The 20,822-nt window shown below is 38.5% G+C and overlaps 1 protein-coding gene across 1 annotated transcript in view; it reads right to left on the bottom strand.

The window, feature by feature from the left end:
- Window positions 1-11,466, bottom strand: part of LOC139740125 (glutamate receptor ionotropic, kainate 2-like) — a 110,871-nt gene extending 99,405 nt beyond the window's left edge. The window contains exon 1 of the mRNA XM_071650707.1: window positions 11,410-11,466. Within this exon, the coding sequence (XP_071506808.1) occupies window positions 11,410-11,461 (52 nt within the window). The 5' untranslated portion in view covers window positions 11,462-11,466. The remainder of the gene's footprint in view (window positions 1-11,409) is intronic.
- Window positions 11,467-20,822: the final 9,356 nt, after the last annotated feature.

Below are 20,822 nucleotides of genomic sequence, written 5' to 3' on the forward strand. Positions count from 1 at the left end.
TGTATATATACATATGTGTGTACGTGTGTGTGTGTGTGTGTGTGTGTGTGCATTAAACAGTGAATCAGTCATCAGTGTTTCATTCATTTTGAAAATCACTCCATTCAATGACAATGCATTGTAGCATTGTATGATAATAATGGGCTTGTATAAAGTAATGACATAAACATAATAGTGATAATATATCAAAAGAAAAAATAGTTCCCATCTGTTTAGCAATTACAGTGGTCAAGCGACAGCGTTGATTACACAAATTTACATTACGTAAAGTAGAACACATCAATATACTAAAAGACACGTCTTAGGCCCTACTACATTGCTCTGGGAATAAACACACAATATAGATGCTGCATAACACACGCACACACACACAGACAGACATTTATAATATAGATAGATAGATAGATAGATAGATAGATAGATAGATAGACAGATAGATAGATGGATAGATAGATATATAGATAGATAGACAGATAGATAGATGGATAGATAGATAGATAGATAGATAGATAGATAGATAGATATACACACACAGTTATAACGGTGTTAGGTACAGGTGTATCTAGAAGGAGAAAGCTCATAGCGAGGGATAGGCGTAGAGGTGTCACTGTGATGAAGGCAAGTGTCACCGCTCTGTGACGCCAAAAAGCCCTCTGCAGTAAAAGGTGTAGGGTCCAACTAGCATCACGTGCTGCTATGGCGGAGCCATCTAAAGCACTCCAAACTCTTCAACACCACACGCGTGTCGAGTCATACTAAGATGGCCCTTGGAGAATCAACGGCCGAAGGAATTTCGTCTCGCTCCCTTTCGTACTTTCTTTCACTTTTCCTCATTCTTTTTTCCCTATCAAGTGTCACTCTCCTTCTCTTCTTCGTTCTCCTTCTTCTAGTTTTTAAAGCTCTTCATTCTTTCTTGTTTTTGGCAGGAGAATAACAATGTTAAGTTTTGGTGAGGCTGGGAAGAGTTAGTAGAGAAGAGAGAGAAAGAGAGAGAAACAGACAGAGGTACTAACAATTCATGTATCAGATCAGAGTGTTACCATAGCAACAGCACATCACTAAGTGTTTCCTCTTTTACAGCGATAGGTGCAGTGGTGAAACGGTATAAATATATTGAAGATAGGAAGGTATAGTGTACAAGAGGTAGAAAGAGAGAAGTGGGCGTACATTGCAGAAAGAGGGATGCCAAGCTCACATATAAACAACAAAAACAACAGCGACAGGAAGTGTGTGATGTGGTCTCCAATCAATACCTTGTTAAAGTTCAATGGGTTAAAAAAGCATTTTGTGTGTGATTCGATACGTCTCTACTTTGGCCTTGTCAAGAGTTGATACCACACGCTTCCAGGAATCGATAGCGTTGAGTGCACAGACAGGTAAGGCTAGCTGAAGACTGGACATCAATAGCCTTACCCTACCAGGCTGGATACTGGATATCAATAGTCCCACCCTACCATGCTGATACGCATACTTGACTCACGTGTGGAGAGCATTGCAAAGCCCTTCTCTCCCCAACCTTTTTACTCCTCGATGAATTCGATGAGATTCTGTCGGAAGAATTCTGTTGAATGAAAAATTTCAAAGTCTACATTTTTGTAGCAGTTTTAACATTACTTTCATCTTTAAATTTTCGTGGAAAGTCCATTTCAAATCAATTGTTTGTTTGTTCGTTTTTACTTTTTTGAGCTAAATTTGGACTAAAATTACTCTTATCAGTTGTCTGTAAATCAGGTTTGGGGATGTTGCATCTGTTCCTAATTTTCTTTTTTTTTATCAAATATTTGTCTTCATTTCTGCTTCGAAGTCTAGGCTGTGAATGTATACACATATTACTAACCACCTCAAATAAGCTTTAACTGGTTTGGTTGTAGACATCTTAAAAATAGAGGCATGTTCTTCTCCCAACACCTCTTCAAAACCAGCGAGTTTTTAAGGCTTGTACGATCCGCTTGAACCATGTCCAGTGGACACGCCCAGAAAGCTGAAGCCAAGTGTTCTCCGTCCGTGACTCTCTCACTTCCGAGTATATCTCTACACACAGATACAGGATCTTACAAACGTGTTCGCTGCGATTAGCAACCTGATCGAACCATCCTATGCCCCTTGAGACTGCCCAGTAGTAGGCACAGACTAGTAAATTTACCCATCTTAGCTGCTACTATATTCTATTCTGTGTTTATCTATGTGTTTGAGTAATATTGTTTCTTTGCTCCTTTTGGCTTGACGTGTCATTTAGACTCATTTGATATGAAGGAAGTAATTAAAACCTACGTCACGTCTAGTGCACGTTCCATCTTTTTGTAGCTAATGACAAATCTATAGCTAAGAGTGTGAACAAAGTTAATTTGTGCTTACCAACTAATGATGAGAGTCATGAATTATATCATAGTTTGTCCAACACACCATGTTCTGTCGAATAACTGCAGGGCGTAAAATACCACCAGATCAAATATTCAAGCTACTAAACTTGAAGTGAAAGAAACTCCAGTGTTTGGTCTAGCTCTCCTATCAGAACAAGAACAAAAACTCGACCAGGTAAGAACGTAACCCTCCAGATCTGGAAGTAACTAAATGCATACGTAATCACCGTGTTCCCAAACTTTGTGGTTGTAAGAATGAAGGAAGTATCGGCCCATTGGGTGGTCACAACCCTCTTTGAAGACTGTTCATTGAGTGAAGGATGTCCTGCTGAGTTAACTTAGAAAGACACTCAGACAGACACACAGACACTCAACTGTCAACGAAATCCAAGAGTCATCTTAATCACCTTATCAAAACTTTGGCAGCAGTAACGAAAACTGTCAAGATAACTATGTACTTACTTAGTTTCATGCGCGTTAACAACTGTTTGATCGAGCAGCAATACGGCATTAAAATATCCTTCACTTCTTGGGACGGGAGAGAGAGAGATAATATGTTCGCTCTCAAACATTTGATCATTAATTGCAGTATAGCTCATCAGGACTGTTGCCAGATGGTCGTGTTAAAGTTATGTCCTTATTAACGATATGCCACATTGAGCCCTAAATCATGGCGAATGCTAAGTGCATTGATGGGAGGCAGAATCCAAATAACATGATGATGTAAGCCTGTGTGACTAACTGGATTTATTTCTAGCAGACGAGAAAGGTGTTTAGACAGGTTAATGGTATATCCCATGACTGCTGTGGACGTAAGCTGGTCCCCTTCTAGTGAATAAAAGATGACATGTTTCTCTACCTTGAGATGAGTTAATTTAACCATTAATATTTATAGCATTTGTTCACTTGTGTCGCAAGGTGATAATGGAAAACATGACATCAATAACAACCACAGCGATGTGTATGACTTCATCCCAGACCATGAAGAGAGTACAGTGCCTTGAAATTCACCGAGCTTGGTATTGATAACTCACCGACTTCCAACCGTCCATTTCTTTGTTTAAAATCGATCGTTTTGTTTGAGCGCACTTTGAAAGAGTTCTTAGATTGGAAAGTCGAGGGGATAAAGCGTAATTTTGAGAAAAGATTAGAATACGGCAGACATTCTCTCTATCTCTCTCACTATTTCGATCTGCAGTGGGACTCTATGCACAGCGATTTTCTACACCTTGTCGAAAAGCTCCAAAACACCCACTGTTAGCTGATATTTTCTCCTTCTCAGGATAACTATTCACTTCACTCTGAAGTACCTCGTATTGCACACAAAAACATTAAAGTATTAGTTTAGATAGAAATCAAGTTAGCCGGACAATAAGATATGCTGTACTCCGAGGGGTTGACATAGCCAATTATGTTGTTTACTAAAGCACAAGACATTTCTACAACATGAACCATAGAGGCAGAGCTAAATAAACCCCTAGAACAGCGATCAGATCAAAGACTTTACGCCCTGTCAAGACCGTTATTTGATTCATCACGCTGGCTAATTCCATCCCATCGCTATGTGTCTATCAACACCTGAACCAGACTCAACTGAGGCGTGAATCTCTGACATTTCGATTTTACTTCTCATGGGAGTTGATTTACTCATTCAGAGACTGACCTTTCCTTCACCTCCTTCTCTGTTGATATTACATAGGTTCATTAGTTGGTAAATTCCAAGGGAGAGAAATCAAAATGACAGATACTCTTTTCATTTTACTCAACGTTTTGCATGGAATTGTTTCTCTCTTGACTACTATAAGAATGATTAGTTTACAATCATTGCCTGAATGGAACAGAAAACATATCTGTATAGACTTGAAGCAGACAATTATTTGAGACTGGAGATGAGTTAGTGGAAACGCAGGCAGTGCCAGAGTTTATGTAAATTCGGTCATGTCCTTCTGCAACTCGCTACCTTCCACACTTATCAGCAGCATGTGATTAGAATTCTGGGTGTTAGAGAAAAAAACTGTTCAGATGAGGGGTCATTTGAAGCCCCGGAGAGGGAATTCAAGAGCGAAGGCGAGAACGATTCTTAATGCGAAAGTTCCATGAGAACAGGTCCTGCATGGGGTCACTTGACGGGGGAAAATCAATTGAAGTAAAAAAATAATAATAATGATAAATAAAGAGACAAAGTATGATACGTCAACTAGGTGATATAAATTGCATATAATGTTAGGGTAGGCAATTCAGATGACAACAACCATTAACTTGATAATTCGACGTTGAATCCTCCTTTTGAATCAAGTTTGTAGAGTGCCGTGCGTTTCTGAATCATTTTACCAGATGTTATCGAACAGGTGATATTGTCTGCGATGAACGTCGATAGGTCCAATAAATAGGACCAGACTCTGAAGTGGACCCATCACGCCATTCAAGCCAGAGAGTCCACCAGCTCTCCTGTAGAGCCCCCACCCCAGTTAATCATTCCTCCAGTACATCGATCGATAAACCTAGTGGTGTAGCGTACTGAAGAAGAAAGGGTTTGCTACCCAAGAGAACAAGGCTTAGTACTAGAGAACGCCTTTTCACTGTCGATACAACGCTTGGATGGGGAGGGGTGGGAAAAATTAGGTCCTGGTGCAACATGAGCCATTGTGACGTGAACTAATCGCAACCTTGGGCTTGGCTTATCCGCCGCTGGCTGAGTGTTATCTAACAAGACGGGCTACAATGAAGGCTGAATAGCTCCTCATCACGCCTCTACTTCCCGTACCACACCTAGAACTCATTGGGGGTTTATTTATGAGCTGCTTTGGCGGAAGCATTCCCTTACAGCCCCGTGACATTGACACTTTAAGCTTTGAAATATTTCCATCATAAAATTAGGATCACACCTAACAAAAGAAATGTGTCAACTTTTGAATTGTGTAAATCATTTCACAGGAAATGGGAAACAAACCAAATGAAAGCTGTGAAGAGAGAGAAAAATATGATAGTAAGGTAGAAAAGGAGAAGAAGAAGAAGAAGAAGAAGAAGAAGAAGAAGAAGAAAAATGAAAGAAAGACAGGATGAAGAAAGGTAGAGAAAGAGGCAAAGGGAAGAGGACTATTCCTGTGGGTCTAGTCAAATCGACAATGGCAGATCAGCCATTACAAAGCATTTCGTAATAGCCGTGGGATAACTTTTCTTCCAAGGGAATGAGTAAGCTAATTATCTCCTATAGAGTCAGGTATTATTATCACTGCTAGGTAAAAGTCATTTTCATTCTTTTCTTGTTGGAAAATTGTTTACCCTGCATTCTACAAAAGCAATTCAAATTCTAATAAAGTATACGTTAGGATATTCACCCAGCTTTACAAGATTAAGGGAGAAACGGCAAGGAAATAAAAACATCCAATAGGTTAGCGTCTAAGAATTCATTTATTCGTTAACAAGAGAATATTGATTGATTAGGTGAGGGTTTAAAAGCTTCATGACTCTACAAACGTGCCTGATCTCCTCTCTCCCTAACTTGCTTTGGTGACGTAAGAAAAGCGTATTTTTAGATCAGAGTCCCCGGATGTCTCTGTTTGTGTGTTTTTAATTATTCATCTTGTCTAAAACCTGGTAATAAAGCATAGCAGTGTCCAACAGGTCCGACGTTTGCACGGAAAAAAGCAAAAAAAAAAAAAGTCACGGCTGACAAATTCGTTTGCTCATTGCTACATGCCGATATCGGCAATACGAAATTTAGTTCTAACAGGTGTCATTCTGTAAAGTTTATATGAAAATAAGATGAATAATCAGAAAAAAGGGTATGTTTGTAGAGCTTGCATGCATTCAACACGTAACACAAAATATTCCGTTTGCTGGGGCACCACCAAGCAGGGATAGCGAATAGGCGGAGATAAGAAAAAAATGAGCGGCGCTGAATTCATCCTACGTTATCTAATTTTGTTATACTCCAAGCCTTTGGCCAATTGGCCTTTTTAGAGAGAAGTTGTTTGCTTCTTTGTTCTCTTAAGTGCTGGTATGTCTGGGATGTGAGTTGCAAATGAATATAATGACATGTATGTTACGTGTATGTGTACCTGTGTCTGTCTGTGTAGTTATATCTTTCGTCTATGCATGCACTGCTATAACATAGGTCTTCATAAACATTTAAAATGATCCATAAAATCATATGTATTAGTCATCGGTAAGAAACCCAATTTCCATACCTTTACCAATAACCTGAGCTTAAGGTAAAACCGATTGAGGAATCCATTGTAGTCACGGTAAAAATGTTATACTTGAAGTCTGCGGACTACAGGACTGTTGTGTATGAAAACTAACAATGCCTGATTGCCGGCGTGTCCCATAAACATATCGTTATGATAAAAGCGTTATGGATAGTTGGTTGGCATGGGAGAGATGGGGTCTGGCTGTGTGAGTTGAAGCATCGCTCAAGGATGCTTGCTGTACGCTTATCTCAAGGGCCTTTGGATTGCCTATAGTACATGGCCTTTTCTCTATTTCTATTTCAGTCGTGAGTGGTATTGTTTGATACAAATTTTTGTACTCTAAACCTCTAAACCTTTTACAGCTACTGCTAGGAAAGTCTGAGGAAATACTGTATATCAGAGCTATGGAGACATCTCCACTCGAATGAATAATTACAGACAACAAGATTTTAGTTTTCAGTTCCAGTTAAGTAAGTGTGCTTAAGACGTATGTATTCTTTTTCATACTGACAAGCGAATTACAGACCTCCATATCTACACTGACAACTTTTCCGGTTGTCAGTGAAATATCATATTTGATTAGCAATCAAAGTAGCTAATGCCGAAAAATAGAAAGTGTTTTTTTTACGTGGCAAATAGTGTTAAGATTTTATCTTCGAAGATTATCAGAACCTATTATCTTCAATATTGTGCCCACCGTCCGTTTAGCGAATGTCTAGTGACGAAGACCGAATAGCATAAAACTCTGTGCGGATGGTTTTAAACATTATGCTTCGTGAGTCTAGTATATCGGCATCTATTATGGGCATTGCTGTTTTCAGCAAAGTAGCGTGCCGCATCTCTCTTTCGATCATACAGATGGAAGAGGAAATTGCTGTCGACGATTCCACCTGCATTCCCTTTGGAGAAAGATGTCAACGTTTCCATTTAACGTCAGCAATAAAGCAGGTGATCTTTACGTCAAAACGATTTCATGATTATGAGGTTATTAGAGAAAAGAAAGAAGTACATTGTATACACCATTAAAGTGGAGAGTTGATGTGCTTTTGCGATAAACATGTAAAATACCGTACGTTCAAAGAGACCTTGAGGACATTACAGAATACTTACTATCTCATCAAGACATTGTAGAGAAAGGCTTCTATTTTGGGCGGTTTCAGAGTTAAAGATGTCAGTCTGCCTTCGATATATTTTTGACTATTTTATTGGTCACTTGAGCATTGGATCTGGCTTTGCTTGTTTGTGCGGATTATTTCTGAACATTTCTTATTTGAGTATTTGGTTCTTACCTTTTCTCTCTCTCTCTCTCTCTCTCTCTCTCTCTCTCTCTCTCTCTCTCACTCGATTCATAGTCTACCAAGGGACTTTGGAAAATTTCATATGCTTTCTTTTCAAACCCAGCAGTAGGATGGTGCCCTAGTTACTATCACCACAGTAATCATTTTGACGCTTACAGATTCCAGAATTCTGTCGAGTGTATTAAAAAGCTCACAAAATGGTATTGGTCATTGTACACACTATGGCGTATAAAACAGGACCTACAGTAAGTCTGCATTTCACACATTAGGCGTTGTAAGCAGATGTAAATGTCACATCCCCTTTCCATAAATAGTAGATAGCAAGGAAAGTTGTCTAAGAATTTTACTGTCAGGTTTCTATGAAATCACACGAAATACCCCTTCAAAGTTGTTTTACATTTTGCCCCAAAGATTTTGCGATTATAATCAGCACAGTATGAATTGGAATTGAGTAAGAAAAGGGGAAGCAAACATGAGTGAACTGAGGGACAGACAGACAGACAGACAGACCTCACAATGTTTTGAGATTGACGTTTTACACCAAATTTGGTTAGCCATGAACAAAATACTTTAATGTGCGAAAGAAAGTTATAGGTATGGGATGCCACCAAGGAACGTTTAGCATGATGAGGCTTTCGATTTGGTGTCCGCCAGCGCTTTTTCCTCTCATACAGCCAGTAGCAGCTCATGTGACTTGTACAGACAACAAGTAAGGTGTTGCCGGCACAGCTTGTTCGCAATTTCATACATCTTAATTTCTCCGGAGTATAGCATCCATTACGATATCTATGCCCTGGTCGAACGCATTCATGGGCAGTGATGGGAAAGACGAAATTGTGCAAGAGTGACGCCTAGTATGTGTTTCCTATTCTTGGCTGTGGGAAAGGTCTTTTCCGCTTAATGCCTTTTTGGGTTGTTGTCGTTGTTCTTTCTAGCTACAACTCTGCGCTTTATCTAGACATTTCATAGATAGCATATTCTTTCGCAATCGATCAAGATGGCATTAGGGAACGCAGTCACGGCAGCATAATGTACGGGATTGGGGCAGCTAGCAACGGGAACGTCATAATTAAGTCTTCACTTATCCGGTGGCAAGGACCGGGTGAACGGTCCCGGATAACCCTCTGGTGGGCCAGAATAAGGGTTAACATCATGTTTTATTACAAATACACAGACCGGTAGGAGAGGGATTAAAGTGACCGATTTCAAGGGACATTTATTTCAGTAAATGTTAGCTTTCCACAGTCTACAATTCTACAATCGTTAGTTTCTGCATCTTCAATTTATCCGTGCATTTACAATGGCATATTTCCCTGTTTAGTATGATACAAAAGGACTCCTGAAAAGCAGATAAAAATCTACTCACATATCATGAGTTCTAATATTTTGACCACAAAAGTGCATAATTTTGATATTCCGCAAAACGACAGTGGAACATGCATCAGAGACACTTCATTAGGAACTCTGTGTTTCCATTCATAGAAGACACATGATCCGCAGGTAAATGTGAAGCGCCACCTCCAATATGAATTAATTAGGCCATATCTGTCATCTGTTTAGCAAGTGTACTACAAAGTACAAGACACGAATGCTGGATGTCTTCATTTGTGTGTGCATAAAACATTCTTATATGTATATATATATATATATATATATATATATATATATATATATATATATATGTGTGTGTGTGTGTGTGTGTGTGTGTGTGTGCATTTATGTGTGTATGTGACTTTGTCATTTGAATACCTTTTTGCTCTTGATTTGCAACCTATTACTGCATTTGTAATATTTAGCTCGTATTTTTCCATCACTTCTTTTTCCATAATAGGAGCTCCATCTTGTTTATTTTTTTTAATCATTTTTTTAGGAAAAAAATCAGAGTATCATTCAAAACCATAGTACCGTACCTAGAGACTAATGGAGAATCACACATTGAATGAATGCCATTTGAAACATGAAAGCTCTGTATAAAGTCTATGTGGATTGAAAACTTCCAAAGGGAATGGATTAATCTTTTTTGTGCTGGGAGACTCTGGACTGTGTGTAAAATGCTACGGGGTTTTCTCAGTCAATCAGTACTCATAACACTCAAGGAATTAAGCTAGACTTATTAAAGTCTCAAAAATCTTGCACGACTAAACATGTACCCAGGATTGACCTTTTACCACACCAAAGGCATCAATACAAGTATTTATTAACATTGTCTTCTTTATTCCTAGCCCACACTGCCATTATCATACCCATTGCCTGCCAACATTAAAAGCTAAGTAGTGTTTCTTGTTTGTTCTGTTTTATTGTTTCCCTTGTCCAATAGAAAAATAATGTGTCCATAAATTATTTTTTTCAGGGAATAAGGGCAATAGTCTACAATCTTGTTTAAATCTCGATACACAAGTCGATAGTCACAAGTCCTTCGACATGTTTTAATGCCAAACGTAACACATTAGTTTGATGACCGGCGTGTGCTGGTAAAAATGTAATTCTCTCGCAAATTATGCACATGAAAATTGATATGGTTCGATTTAACCAGACTTTACTTTGCCATTCTTTTTTTTAATGACATATTTGCCTAAAATTACCCTTGCCTATGATACCTCGTGTACCCCTTAAATCCTATCAAGATACACGAATAATGTATGTGCTCCACACTGAGCCCCAAAAGCTCCCAAATCCATTGGTGTTCAATATGAGAAAACGTCTGTAGTTACGGATCAAACACGATTGTGTAATCGAAAAAGATGCTTTGATACTATGTGTCCCAGAAAGGATAACAACTTCGAAATAGGATTACTTGATTTTATCTCATTTGTCTGCACCTTGGGGCGTTCTACAAGAACAATCTTATCGCAGTCGAGAAGGGCTGGCGAAAGTTGTCCTTTATGACTCAAAGAAAAATGAGCAACGTTTTTCTTGATTTTATGCGACAGAGGTTCGTTGAATTGATATGAAAAATGATATATTTTTATTCAGTAGTCAAAACAGAAATCCGAGGAAAAACAGTCCAGTCCGTGGTTGTGTGATTGTTTCTTATAGGCTACGTTTAACTGCGCTGTATCGACTGAGGCAGCAATATTCCTCAAGTATATCGACGGTTAAACCATCTCTTTCAGACGCACAATCCCGATAAATGTCAATTTCTGCAGATAACGTTTGCTGCTGCATTTCAGATTCATTTTCCTTCATTAATGGCGTGCACGTTGACATAGGTGTGCCCTTTCTGGAAGCTATTTTAGCTCAATACTACCCGTATCAGGGGAGGAGAAGTAGTATAATAGTTTATTCCACAACATCATACTATCTTTGCAGTCATTCTACCACTTATATTCTCTTGAGATGAGACAACGACTCAAACCAAGGAATAAATGAATCTTTATCTGATATGAGACTCAAGGGGTACTGGGGGAAGATTGCTGCTCCACTGAAGGATGAAAGAACATAGTTCTTTTCAAGTCTTTTCTCAACGCTGGGAAATCACTTGACTGCGAGTTCATTAAATGCAGTGGACATTATTTGTATTTAGAATAACACAGAAAATTGAAAGGGATTATTACTCACCGATGGTGACTTCTACGCTGTCACTAGATGGCCACATGAGAAAGAAAACCATGAGGAAAATCCAAAGAAGGCTGAGATCCCGAGACACCATCTTGGCAATCGATGACATCTTCGCTGAGAAAAAGCACCTTCTTGTAGAAAGCTCTTCACCACAACAAATCTTTGAAGACGCATGTAAAATATCAAGGATTTTATAACACGCTAAGGATTGTCATGCATGCTATGATGACGATTCAAATGTGAATGACAAAAAAAAAATTAGGAATTATCTCAGTTGACCAAATTCACAGAAAAGTAAGAAATGCTGGCATGGAAGCAAGCAAGAAATAGATGCGGCCACTAAGCCTTCAGTTGTTGCAGTGAAATGTTGAAGGATAAATTCGACCGCAAGTGACGTCATATAGGCCCCATTTATGTTGCAGAGTTTTAGGCGAAATGTTTATATCGGCTTCTGTGAAAACATGTCTCCGCAGACGATGTTACCTAGGGCACCATTAACTGTACAACATCGACGATGTCAGGTCTGTTCCATGCGTTGAAAGAAGATAGCTGAGAGTTTGCACAGAAACTCGACTCACATTGGTTATTCCATGTAATGGTATGTCCAAATATTCCTCGTCATATTACCTGTTGACTTGTTAGTGATCCATTCTCACCACACTCATCGAGAGGAGATGAAAAGCCGCTTGAAGTCAACTCTGAAATATTGGTTTGATAAAAACTGAGTAAACCTTCCAAATTCAATTGCTAACTTGTTCTTTATTATCCACTATCTCTTTCGTTAAAGCCTTTTGGATGCTTTCGGGGGAGTGACACACAGATGGATAATGAAATGGAAATTCCTTACAACTGAATGAATATCATTTACTCGCATTCACAAACACGTATGCATCTAGTTGAAAAACGCTGCAGGATCGAAGAAATATTTTGGCACGGTGAAAGAAATTTGCAGTATCACGGACGGGAGAGTGGTTTGTCCCGGGGGCCCGTCCCCGCCGCGTGCGTGTACGCCGCCGAAGATGGTTAAAACGAAAACAGAAGCTCGATAAGTAAATGCACTATCACTGCACCGGTTGCCAAGGTGGAGAAGGAACTGAAAAAGTCTTGAATAGCCTACACTGCTGATGTTTCGCCATGAAAGTGAAGATTAGTTCTTTTGGGTATCATATACCACACTTTTTGTGATGCGATTGGAAGAATGGCTGACTGCGAGACTGTCAAATCAATACTTAGCTAGGGAGTCTCGTGTTTGGTGAGATGTCTATGGAGAGAGAGAGAAAGAGAACACAAAAGGCTTAACTGTCACGACCCCAACAATTGCAACGAGCCAAGCCACGCCCCCATCAGTCGGAGTCTCAATTGAATATGCATTATGCTCGTCACGTGTGACAAAATATTCCGAGAGCGGAGAACGATCTCAACGGATTGTGTGGGTTAAATGTACCGTTGTATGCCGCAGTAAAGCACCGCTAGATGAGTCCTCCCGCCAGGGTTTCTACGAGAGATGTACGGGACTGATAAATAAAGCAGAACCATGATAGTACACTAGTATCTCTCTCTCTCTCACTCTCTCTCTCTCTCTCTCTCTGCGTGTGTGTGGGAATGGCGGATTCGTAAATTGTTTATCCAACGCACTTTTTTTTTACCGACTTGATGGCAGTTGTGTAATGGCATGGCAGCGGTCAATACGATGAAAACCACGGTAGGGAAGCGGTTTTTCTCTTCCACGACTTTCACTCTCTAGTAAAACGTGAAAGATGGACTGGATGACTTCTTGTGTCAGAGGGGGAGGGAGAGAGCTAAATAAGGCCCTCTAAGCAGACAATCGTGAAATGTGTACAGAATTATTATTACAAAAGGAGGATAAAAAATACACTCATAGAATTACTAGAAGATCTGTTTATAATGGAGATGTCTTCATTTTGAATAAAAGTAAGAATTTTACAGTACTGTGAAACAGTTTTTCACAAAACGCACACACACACACACATATATATATATATTCTTATGCCTATATTATTATATATACAATGGACATATATTAACACGTTGCATAGGCGTATAACATAATGTAGAACATAATTATATACAAGGAAGGAAAATGTAGCATCAATTCATGTGTATGTTTGTTATTTTTCCACCTCATACATATATTTGGATGTTGAGGTGTCATATTCTTGGCTCAATAAAGGGCACATTGGGTTTTCTCGTGCAAGCTACATTGGTTGCATGGTTGCATCTAGGATTCGTTTCGTATTGATTTGTCTTTAGTGAATTTTGCAGCTCGGCATAGATAGGTATATTCCAAGGATTGTTCGTTTCATCTGACTCTCCGTTCAATGATCGTCATTATTTTATCCAGCAGCTATATCTACGGCTATTACTGCTTTAAATCTAGAGTCAGCTACGGATGGCTGAATAATTGACAGTATAAGAATTAGGCTTCCTTCCTTATTGAAGGGTGAGTTCACATATATAATATACATGTAGTATACAATTCGAATTTTACCCTACTATAAACGTACAGGAGCATGCAGTGAAAGACAAATGAATCCTAAGGTATAATTTGACTGAAATCTCTCTCGATTAGATTGCCCTCCCCTACCTAAGTTTATCCTTAAGCCTATAGTTAAGCACCAAGCTGGAGTGTCATCTAGAGTTCCTTTTCATCTCTACAGAACTCCTCTAAACCTCCATGAGCCTAATTCACCCTTGTCCTCTTAGCGATCAGAAATGAACTCTTGACAGATTTCCTAATGTTGTCTCCAGTATCCATTGCTTCAGTTTGCGTTATATTTCCAGTGCAAAACATTTGCTGAAAACATAATTCTAAGTACTGAGTAATCATGGTAATGCACTTGCAGTATCAAACATCGAAACCATCGAATAATGACACATACATAGTTTATAATTCGATAAACCTTTTGAGGAATTTACATGCAACCTTTCCCCACGAATTTCTGCTTGAAAACGATTCTTTAAACAATTGGCAATGGTGAAGATTGTATTTGCCATGTAATTCGATGTAATTTACCCATAAACATGACTGTTGTTTTCATGTCATTATACTTTGTCTTTTAGAAAAAAAAGAAGAGACTACAAACACGAAAACCACCTCGTGGTTGCTACGTAATGTCATTCGACTCTGGGTGGAATTAATAACTTAATGTTAATCTGTATTTACCAGGACACATTAATTCCCCAGGTAGAGGGAACAGAATATTTTAGATTTCGGTGAAGCATTATTTTCAGTAAATGTGTTAGCTATATACGCAACAAAACAAACAAATGTTTAGCTGAGCATGTTGATTCGTTTCTATTCCATAGTCTACCGTGGACTTCATTGGCTGAAAAGAACGTTTGGAATGTATCAGCCACCAATAGGGTGAATCCAACACGAGTGGAGAGGCAGGCCTATTTCTCCAATGAGAATGTGATCCTTCTATAATTTGCGCCTTGAGATTTCTAACTGGACATCCGTCAACAAATGGGCGGAAATCATTCGATGGAATGTTGATCGGTTGTGGCAACGAATTCACCGGCTGGAATGTGCGTAGGCATGAGATGTTTTAGCCAAGTAAATGCTTTCCCGCTCTTTTGAATACCGATTACTCACGATACTGGGGATTTGATATTTCCTTACATGAAGGCAAAGTTTAAAATTCTAGTCTACATACGTGATATGTGCGTATCAATGAAACACCTATATCTAAAGATATGCACATAATATTATTTACGTCACTTCCAAATAAGATTGTGGAGAAAATTCTTAGAATATCATTTTTCTTTTTAGCGTCCGAATTGTATGTACATACAACATGGAGAAAAATGTAATAGACACAGATGTAAGGAGATTTCGTCAGCTGTCTTTTTTTTTCACAGACTCTGCAACTCATGTTGATCGTGTACTTAAAAAGAGAACGTCAAAAATCTGTAACGACTGGCAGCCATTTCGTTAATAGCGAGGTTATCGATCGAGTGATCGCCGCAATAGACCGAGAATTCAGACATGAAACATTAAATCGATTCGAAATATCGATCATGTCGACGTAATGCACTCGAAATGATCTGAAGGCTTCAGTCACTTTTGGTGACTCTAAATGACTCTCTAATTGACTCTTATGAGTTCTAATCATGAGTTTCATGGTATTTTTACGAGGTATTAGGTACCCCTGTAAACAAAATGGATCTTCACGAATTAAGTGAGGAAGATTTATATGAATTGATCTGAGGCTGAAATTTTACAGTTTGAAGCCGTGTGTCGTTAAATTCTCGGATTCCTGCCTGTGATAGTAGATTCCTACGAGCTAAGCAACAGGCTAAATTACCTCTCTCTAATCACGTGCATGATTGAGAATGAAAGCCATTATATTACTCTGACCCATTCAATGCCGCACTCAAGTAATGATATAGCTGTCATATATGGACATAGAGGGCGCACTATCTGGAACCCGATTGGTTTATGAAGAGCCCCAAATCTACATGCGTTTATGTTACCATATTAGAGCCAAGTTCGGAGATTTCCACTTTGCCTCGCAAAACAATATAATGGGATCATCTTCAGAAAAAAAACGCAAAAAACACATGAAAACATTCTCTGTCAAAAGGTTGATTTAACGTACTAGGAATGTCTTTGTACTTTTGTAAAACGATTGTTGCCACTCCTAAAGAAAAAAGAGCAGAAACACACTTCATATAAACGCTTAAAGTGTAGGCCTATATCTCATTTACAAGAGAGAGAGAGAGAGAGAGAGAGAGAGAGAGAGAGCGACATTAAAGAAAATAATTTAACATTCAGTTTCTAATCCTCTCTGATGGCTATTAAATGTGTCTTGTGCGCAGGTTTTTTATACCCTGATGTATGTGTGTGTGTGTGTAAGTGTGTGTGCGTGTGTGTGTGTACGTGTGTGTGTGTGTGTTCGTGTGTGTGTGTGCTTTTTTTCTTTTTCCGTGCAACTGTTGACAATATGAATTCACGCTACACTTTTCTTAGATATATATATATATTTTTTTTTACCACAACTGAGAATAGTATCTTATGCTATTTTTGACAAGGCAATATTGTGAACAGGTTATTTTTCTGCCCCCCCTTAAAAAAAGTACACTTGAAACACATGTCAGCCCCTCTCATCGAAAGCAGAAAAAAAAATCAGGGTAGAAGGTCTAGATTGTCTCCAGGAGATGGGGGAGGGGTGAATCCAAAACCAGAATGACTAGGGGGAGTTGCCCAGTTGTGTTTAGAAGTTGTCCTTTTTCAAAAGCTGCAAATGGCAAAGGATGTACTTCACCTTTTAAGAAAAGTGAGGAAGAAAAGTAGGGTGATTAAAATGAGAGTAGAGACGTGTACGTGGAAATAGTGGGAGAGCACATTAAACGTGTGAGAACCTGGAATACATGTTTTGAACAACTAAGTTAATATGTCGGTCGACAATAACTAGGATGCGTGTGGGTGCATAAAAGGCTCCAGTATTTTAAAATCTCCTGCATTTAATTAGCTGTTCTCTGGTTAGTTTCAGCGCAGAAAAAAAAAAAAAAAAAAAAAAGAGAAGAAAAGAGATGTTCCTGTTCCTGGAATGGGCGAACTGGTGAGAGTAATCAGGCGATCAAATCCAGACACTCACAATGTTTTGCTCTGATTGTAGCGTGGTAGGAGTATTAGAGCGGGAAACGGCAGTCACGTGTTCACATTCTACTTCAACATTCTATTTTTTTCTTAACACATCGCCGATTGAATTCACGGTCGAGATATTCTCCGATCATTCGGCCTTCGATCAATCACATCTGTCGAGTGTGCAGAGATTGGAGACAACGTAGTCAGTTTTAATCGTTACGCTCTTACACACAATGAAGAGGATTAGTAGGAAGAAGTCGTTCTAATTTGTCAGACACTCGAATGAACTATATAGGGCAACTCTTACAGAGCTCTTTAAAACTCGAACCCACATGAACTTTAAGAAAGTACACATTTTTATTTCAGATGCTCATATAAAAAGGAAAATGAAATTGGTAAATATGTTCAAAAAGTGACAAAGAGTATACCACATGCTCCATTTAGACGATTTCATCAGTATTCCAAATCTTCAGGCCAACTATTCAAATGGAGCTACCTCTGTCACAGGATGATACATCCCTTTTGATATTCCGATGTTGCTCTTGCTAATTCAGTACAGTCTTGTCCATATTTTCCTGCCGCTTTCCTTTTTGTAAATCCAACCAAATATAGCTGCCTGATCTCCATGTCCTTCATTGACACCATTATCTTGGATCCCTGACACCTGGCACAGTGATCCTCAAATCTATTATCATAGTAATCTGCTTCTTAATTTCTCAATGAGAGTGACGTACTGCTCACAAAAGCTGAACTTTAAAATTCACTCACCTCGTAAAGATTATTGCAACACATTGCTCCGTCTCCATCAGGGAACAGGTGTATCTGTCAAGATAAATTAGGATTTTATCATATTATGACACTAGGGTCGGTGAGACCATAGCTTTCTACTTTTGAGTCTGTGTTTGTCCTAGACCATTTTAATACACAAGTTTATTTGATTTATGGACTTTATTATTAAAAGTGATGGTGAATGAATGATTGCAAAGGGTGCAAAACTGTTACGATAACCAGACCAGGAACTGACGTAGGCCGTCAGCAGAGTTTGTCCAACGCTGAATACTAGATCAGTCTGCTCCATCATCTATTTGTCCTGAAAGCAAATTTGACTGAATCATGTGCAGCGGTAACTGAAATATCTTGTGAAATCTTGTGCAATAAGCTACTTTTTAGCCTCCCAAAAAAAGAACAAAGATAAATAAACAATAACCTGTTCTGTAATCATTACGGTAAAGAACACTCATGATGTCTCTGTGTACTACTGTACAGAAGTAAACTTGGTTGCGAAAAAGTTTGGGTGAAACGTAATTAAAAATCCGTGAAAAATTAGACGATGAAAACAAAGTTATTTAGGTCATCATCAAATATCCGTTAAAACAGAATGATGTAGTTATGAAATATAACTAAAACAATATAAACAAACACACACACACACACACACACACACACCAGAACATTTACATTGTACATTAAAATGAGTAGTTTATAGAAATAAATCTATCACTGTGTCCCATTCAATTTCGTTCCTTCCTGCCTTGTGCTGGCTCCGGGAGGACAACGAATAATGTCATCTTTACCAGATGAATTTTGATACTGAGGACACGTACTCATGATGATTATCTCAAATAATTGATTATATTGATATATATGTAGAAACAGTCAGTGATCATCAACAGACAAGATGTTTGGTGAAAAAGATGACCAAATAAAATGAAGCCCAGGATGTGATCCATGGTAGATATGAACCTCTCACCTTCCGGACGAGTTCTCAAGTGAAATACTTTACGCTGCGAAGATTACTCCCCTTGTTAAAGAACTAAAAATGATGAATCATTTACTTTTGCTTGCTCTTCGTTGTTGTCGCATTTTAACATGAACAATAGAAACATGAAATTTCTTACCTTCGTGGTTTTTTTTTTCTGGTTGTTATTTATGGTGGCAAAATGTGGTGGACAGGAAGTAGAAAACGACCCCACAACAATGATAATGATATTGTCATCTGCTTTGAGACTCAGATTTGACTATCCGAGATGTTTTATGTAATGGAAATAAGGATGTCCCATTGTATGAAAACGTATACACCTTCTTTCGACTTTTTACCGATATCAAGGATGTTATTTTCCCATTGCGTTCTATACGAGATATTAAATTAAGAGCTCTTTTATTATGATAGAAAATGAAAATATGTAGACTTATCTCTACTGTTTCTTCCTCAATGTGACGTCACAAATACTAGTCTTCTCATCTGGTGATTACAGGAAATATCAACTAAACTAAACATTGATAACTCATAGGTTTTTTTTTAATATTGTTCGATTTTCTTCAAAGTCCACTAGTCTGAACCACTAATATCTTTGCATTCACTGTTTCCTCTCTACACTTTGATTTTGTCTACATTAAGATACAGCTTTCTTCATAAAGCAGCGGTATCACATTGGCCCCAGCATGATTTCCGAGCGGGCATTAGATGAGGAATGTCTAACTCTCAGTCGTTAGCAACGTCAAATAGAGTGTCGTCTGCTGATGTTACATTACGTGACGGCTTCCCGCCATTTTTGCGGTCTATGGTCAGTGGGGGCGGGCTGCGGTCCGACACATTCCTGACACTCCTACGTGGCTGGAGCCAAAGGGTAATGCATCCGTAGAATCGATAAGAACGAAGAGTTTACATGCCAGATCCAATGATAACTTACATGGGGCCATTAAGGACATTTCCTTGCTCCATCTACTCACGTGAACCTTTTTGCGGCGTTTCTCACCGAAACACAATTGCAGGTGAAGTGTATTTTAAAGTCTCGACTCTAGTTAACGTTTATCTTCGGAGTGTTCAAAATGGTCTTTATCTGTTCAAAGGATATCCCAATATCGGTATAACGACAAATATGATACCAAAACATACAAGGAAATACTCATTTCTCTTTTTTCATACTTTCTACTTATATATTATACGATTATACACGTGGAAAATTCCATGATATACGATTACATATATATATATATATATATATATATATATATATATATATATATATACAAATATATATACATATAAAAATATATATACATACATATATATATATATATATATATATATATATATATATTGATCAATATAGATTGATCATTAAAAGAATTATAATTCATATAAAGATACATAAGCAATCCTCATTCTTTCTTTTAAAATGTCTGTTAATTTTTGACGAATATCCGGAAATTTCGGAAATCATTCAAATGACGAATGAAGAAACGAATAGGTGCCGTGTTTTAATAAAATTTCAGGAAGTCAAAGCAGTTGATTATCTATCAAACGGTAACAGTGTGTGTGTGTGTGTGTGTGTGTGTGTGTGTGTGTGTGTGTGCCTGTATGCCTGTGCCTGTTTCCGTGTCTGTGCTTGTGTGGAGGGGTGGAGGCAGGAAACACGCTGTTTCCTGACACGCAAGATCTAGTCACCGCTTCGAGTTTTGTTGCCTCAGTTGGACCTCCGATGATTCGATGAAAGAACTCGAGCCCGAATACACCAGGAAATGAAAATAAATCATCGCAAGAAAGAAAGAAAAAAAATCTAGTGATATGTTGATCCCTTTGTCACCTGTTCCAAATGGTTTGTCAACATTTTTGTCTTGACCTAGGAAATGATCAGCCGTGTTGTTATGCCAGTTGTACAACTATTCAGCCTACAGCCATTAGCCAATTAGATCCAGAAGCCCGATCAAATGAGGAAAACTAAGGTGATATAGGCTTGCCTTGCCAACAATGACACATTCATTTAAATACAATGTATGATATCTACTCTCACATGGCTAA

This window comes from Diadema antillarum, unplaced genomic scaffold, assembly GCF_040938485.1.
Source record: "Diadema antillarum isolate AM-2024a unplaced genomic scaffold, OU_Dant_1.0 seq00000836_RagTag, whole genome shotgun sequence".
In the NCBI taxonomy this organism is placed as follows: Eukaryota; Metazoa; Echinodermata; class Echinoidea; order Diadematoida; family Diadematidae; genus Diadema; species Diadema antillarum.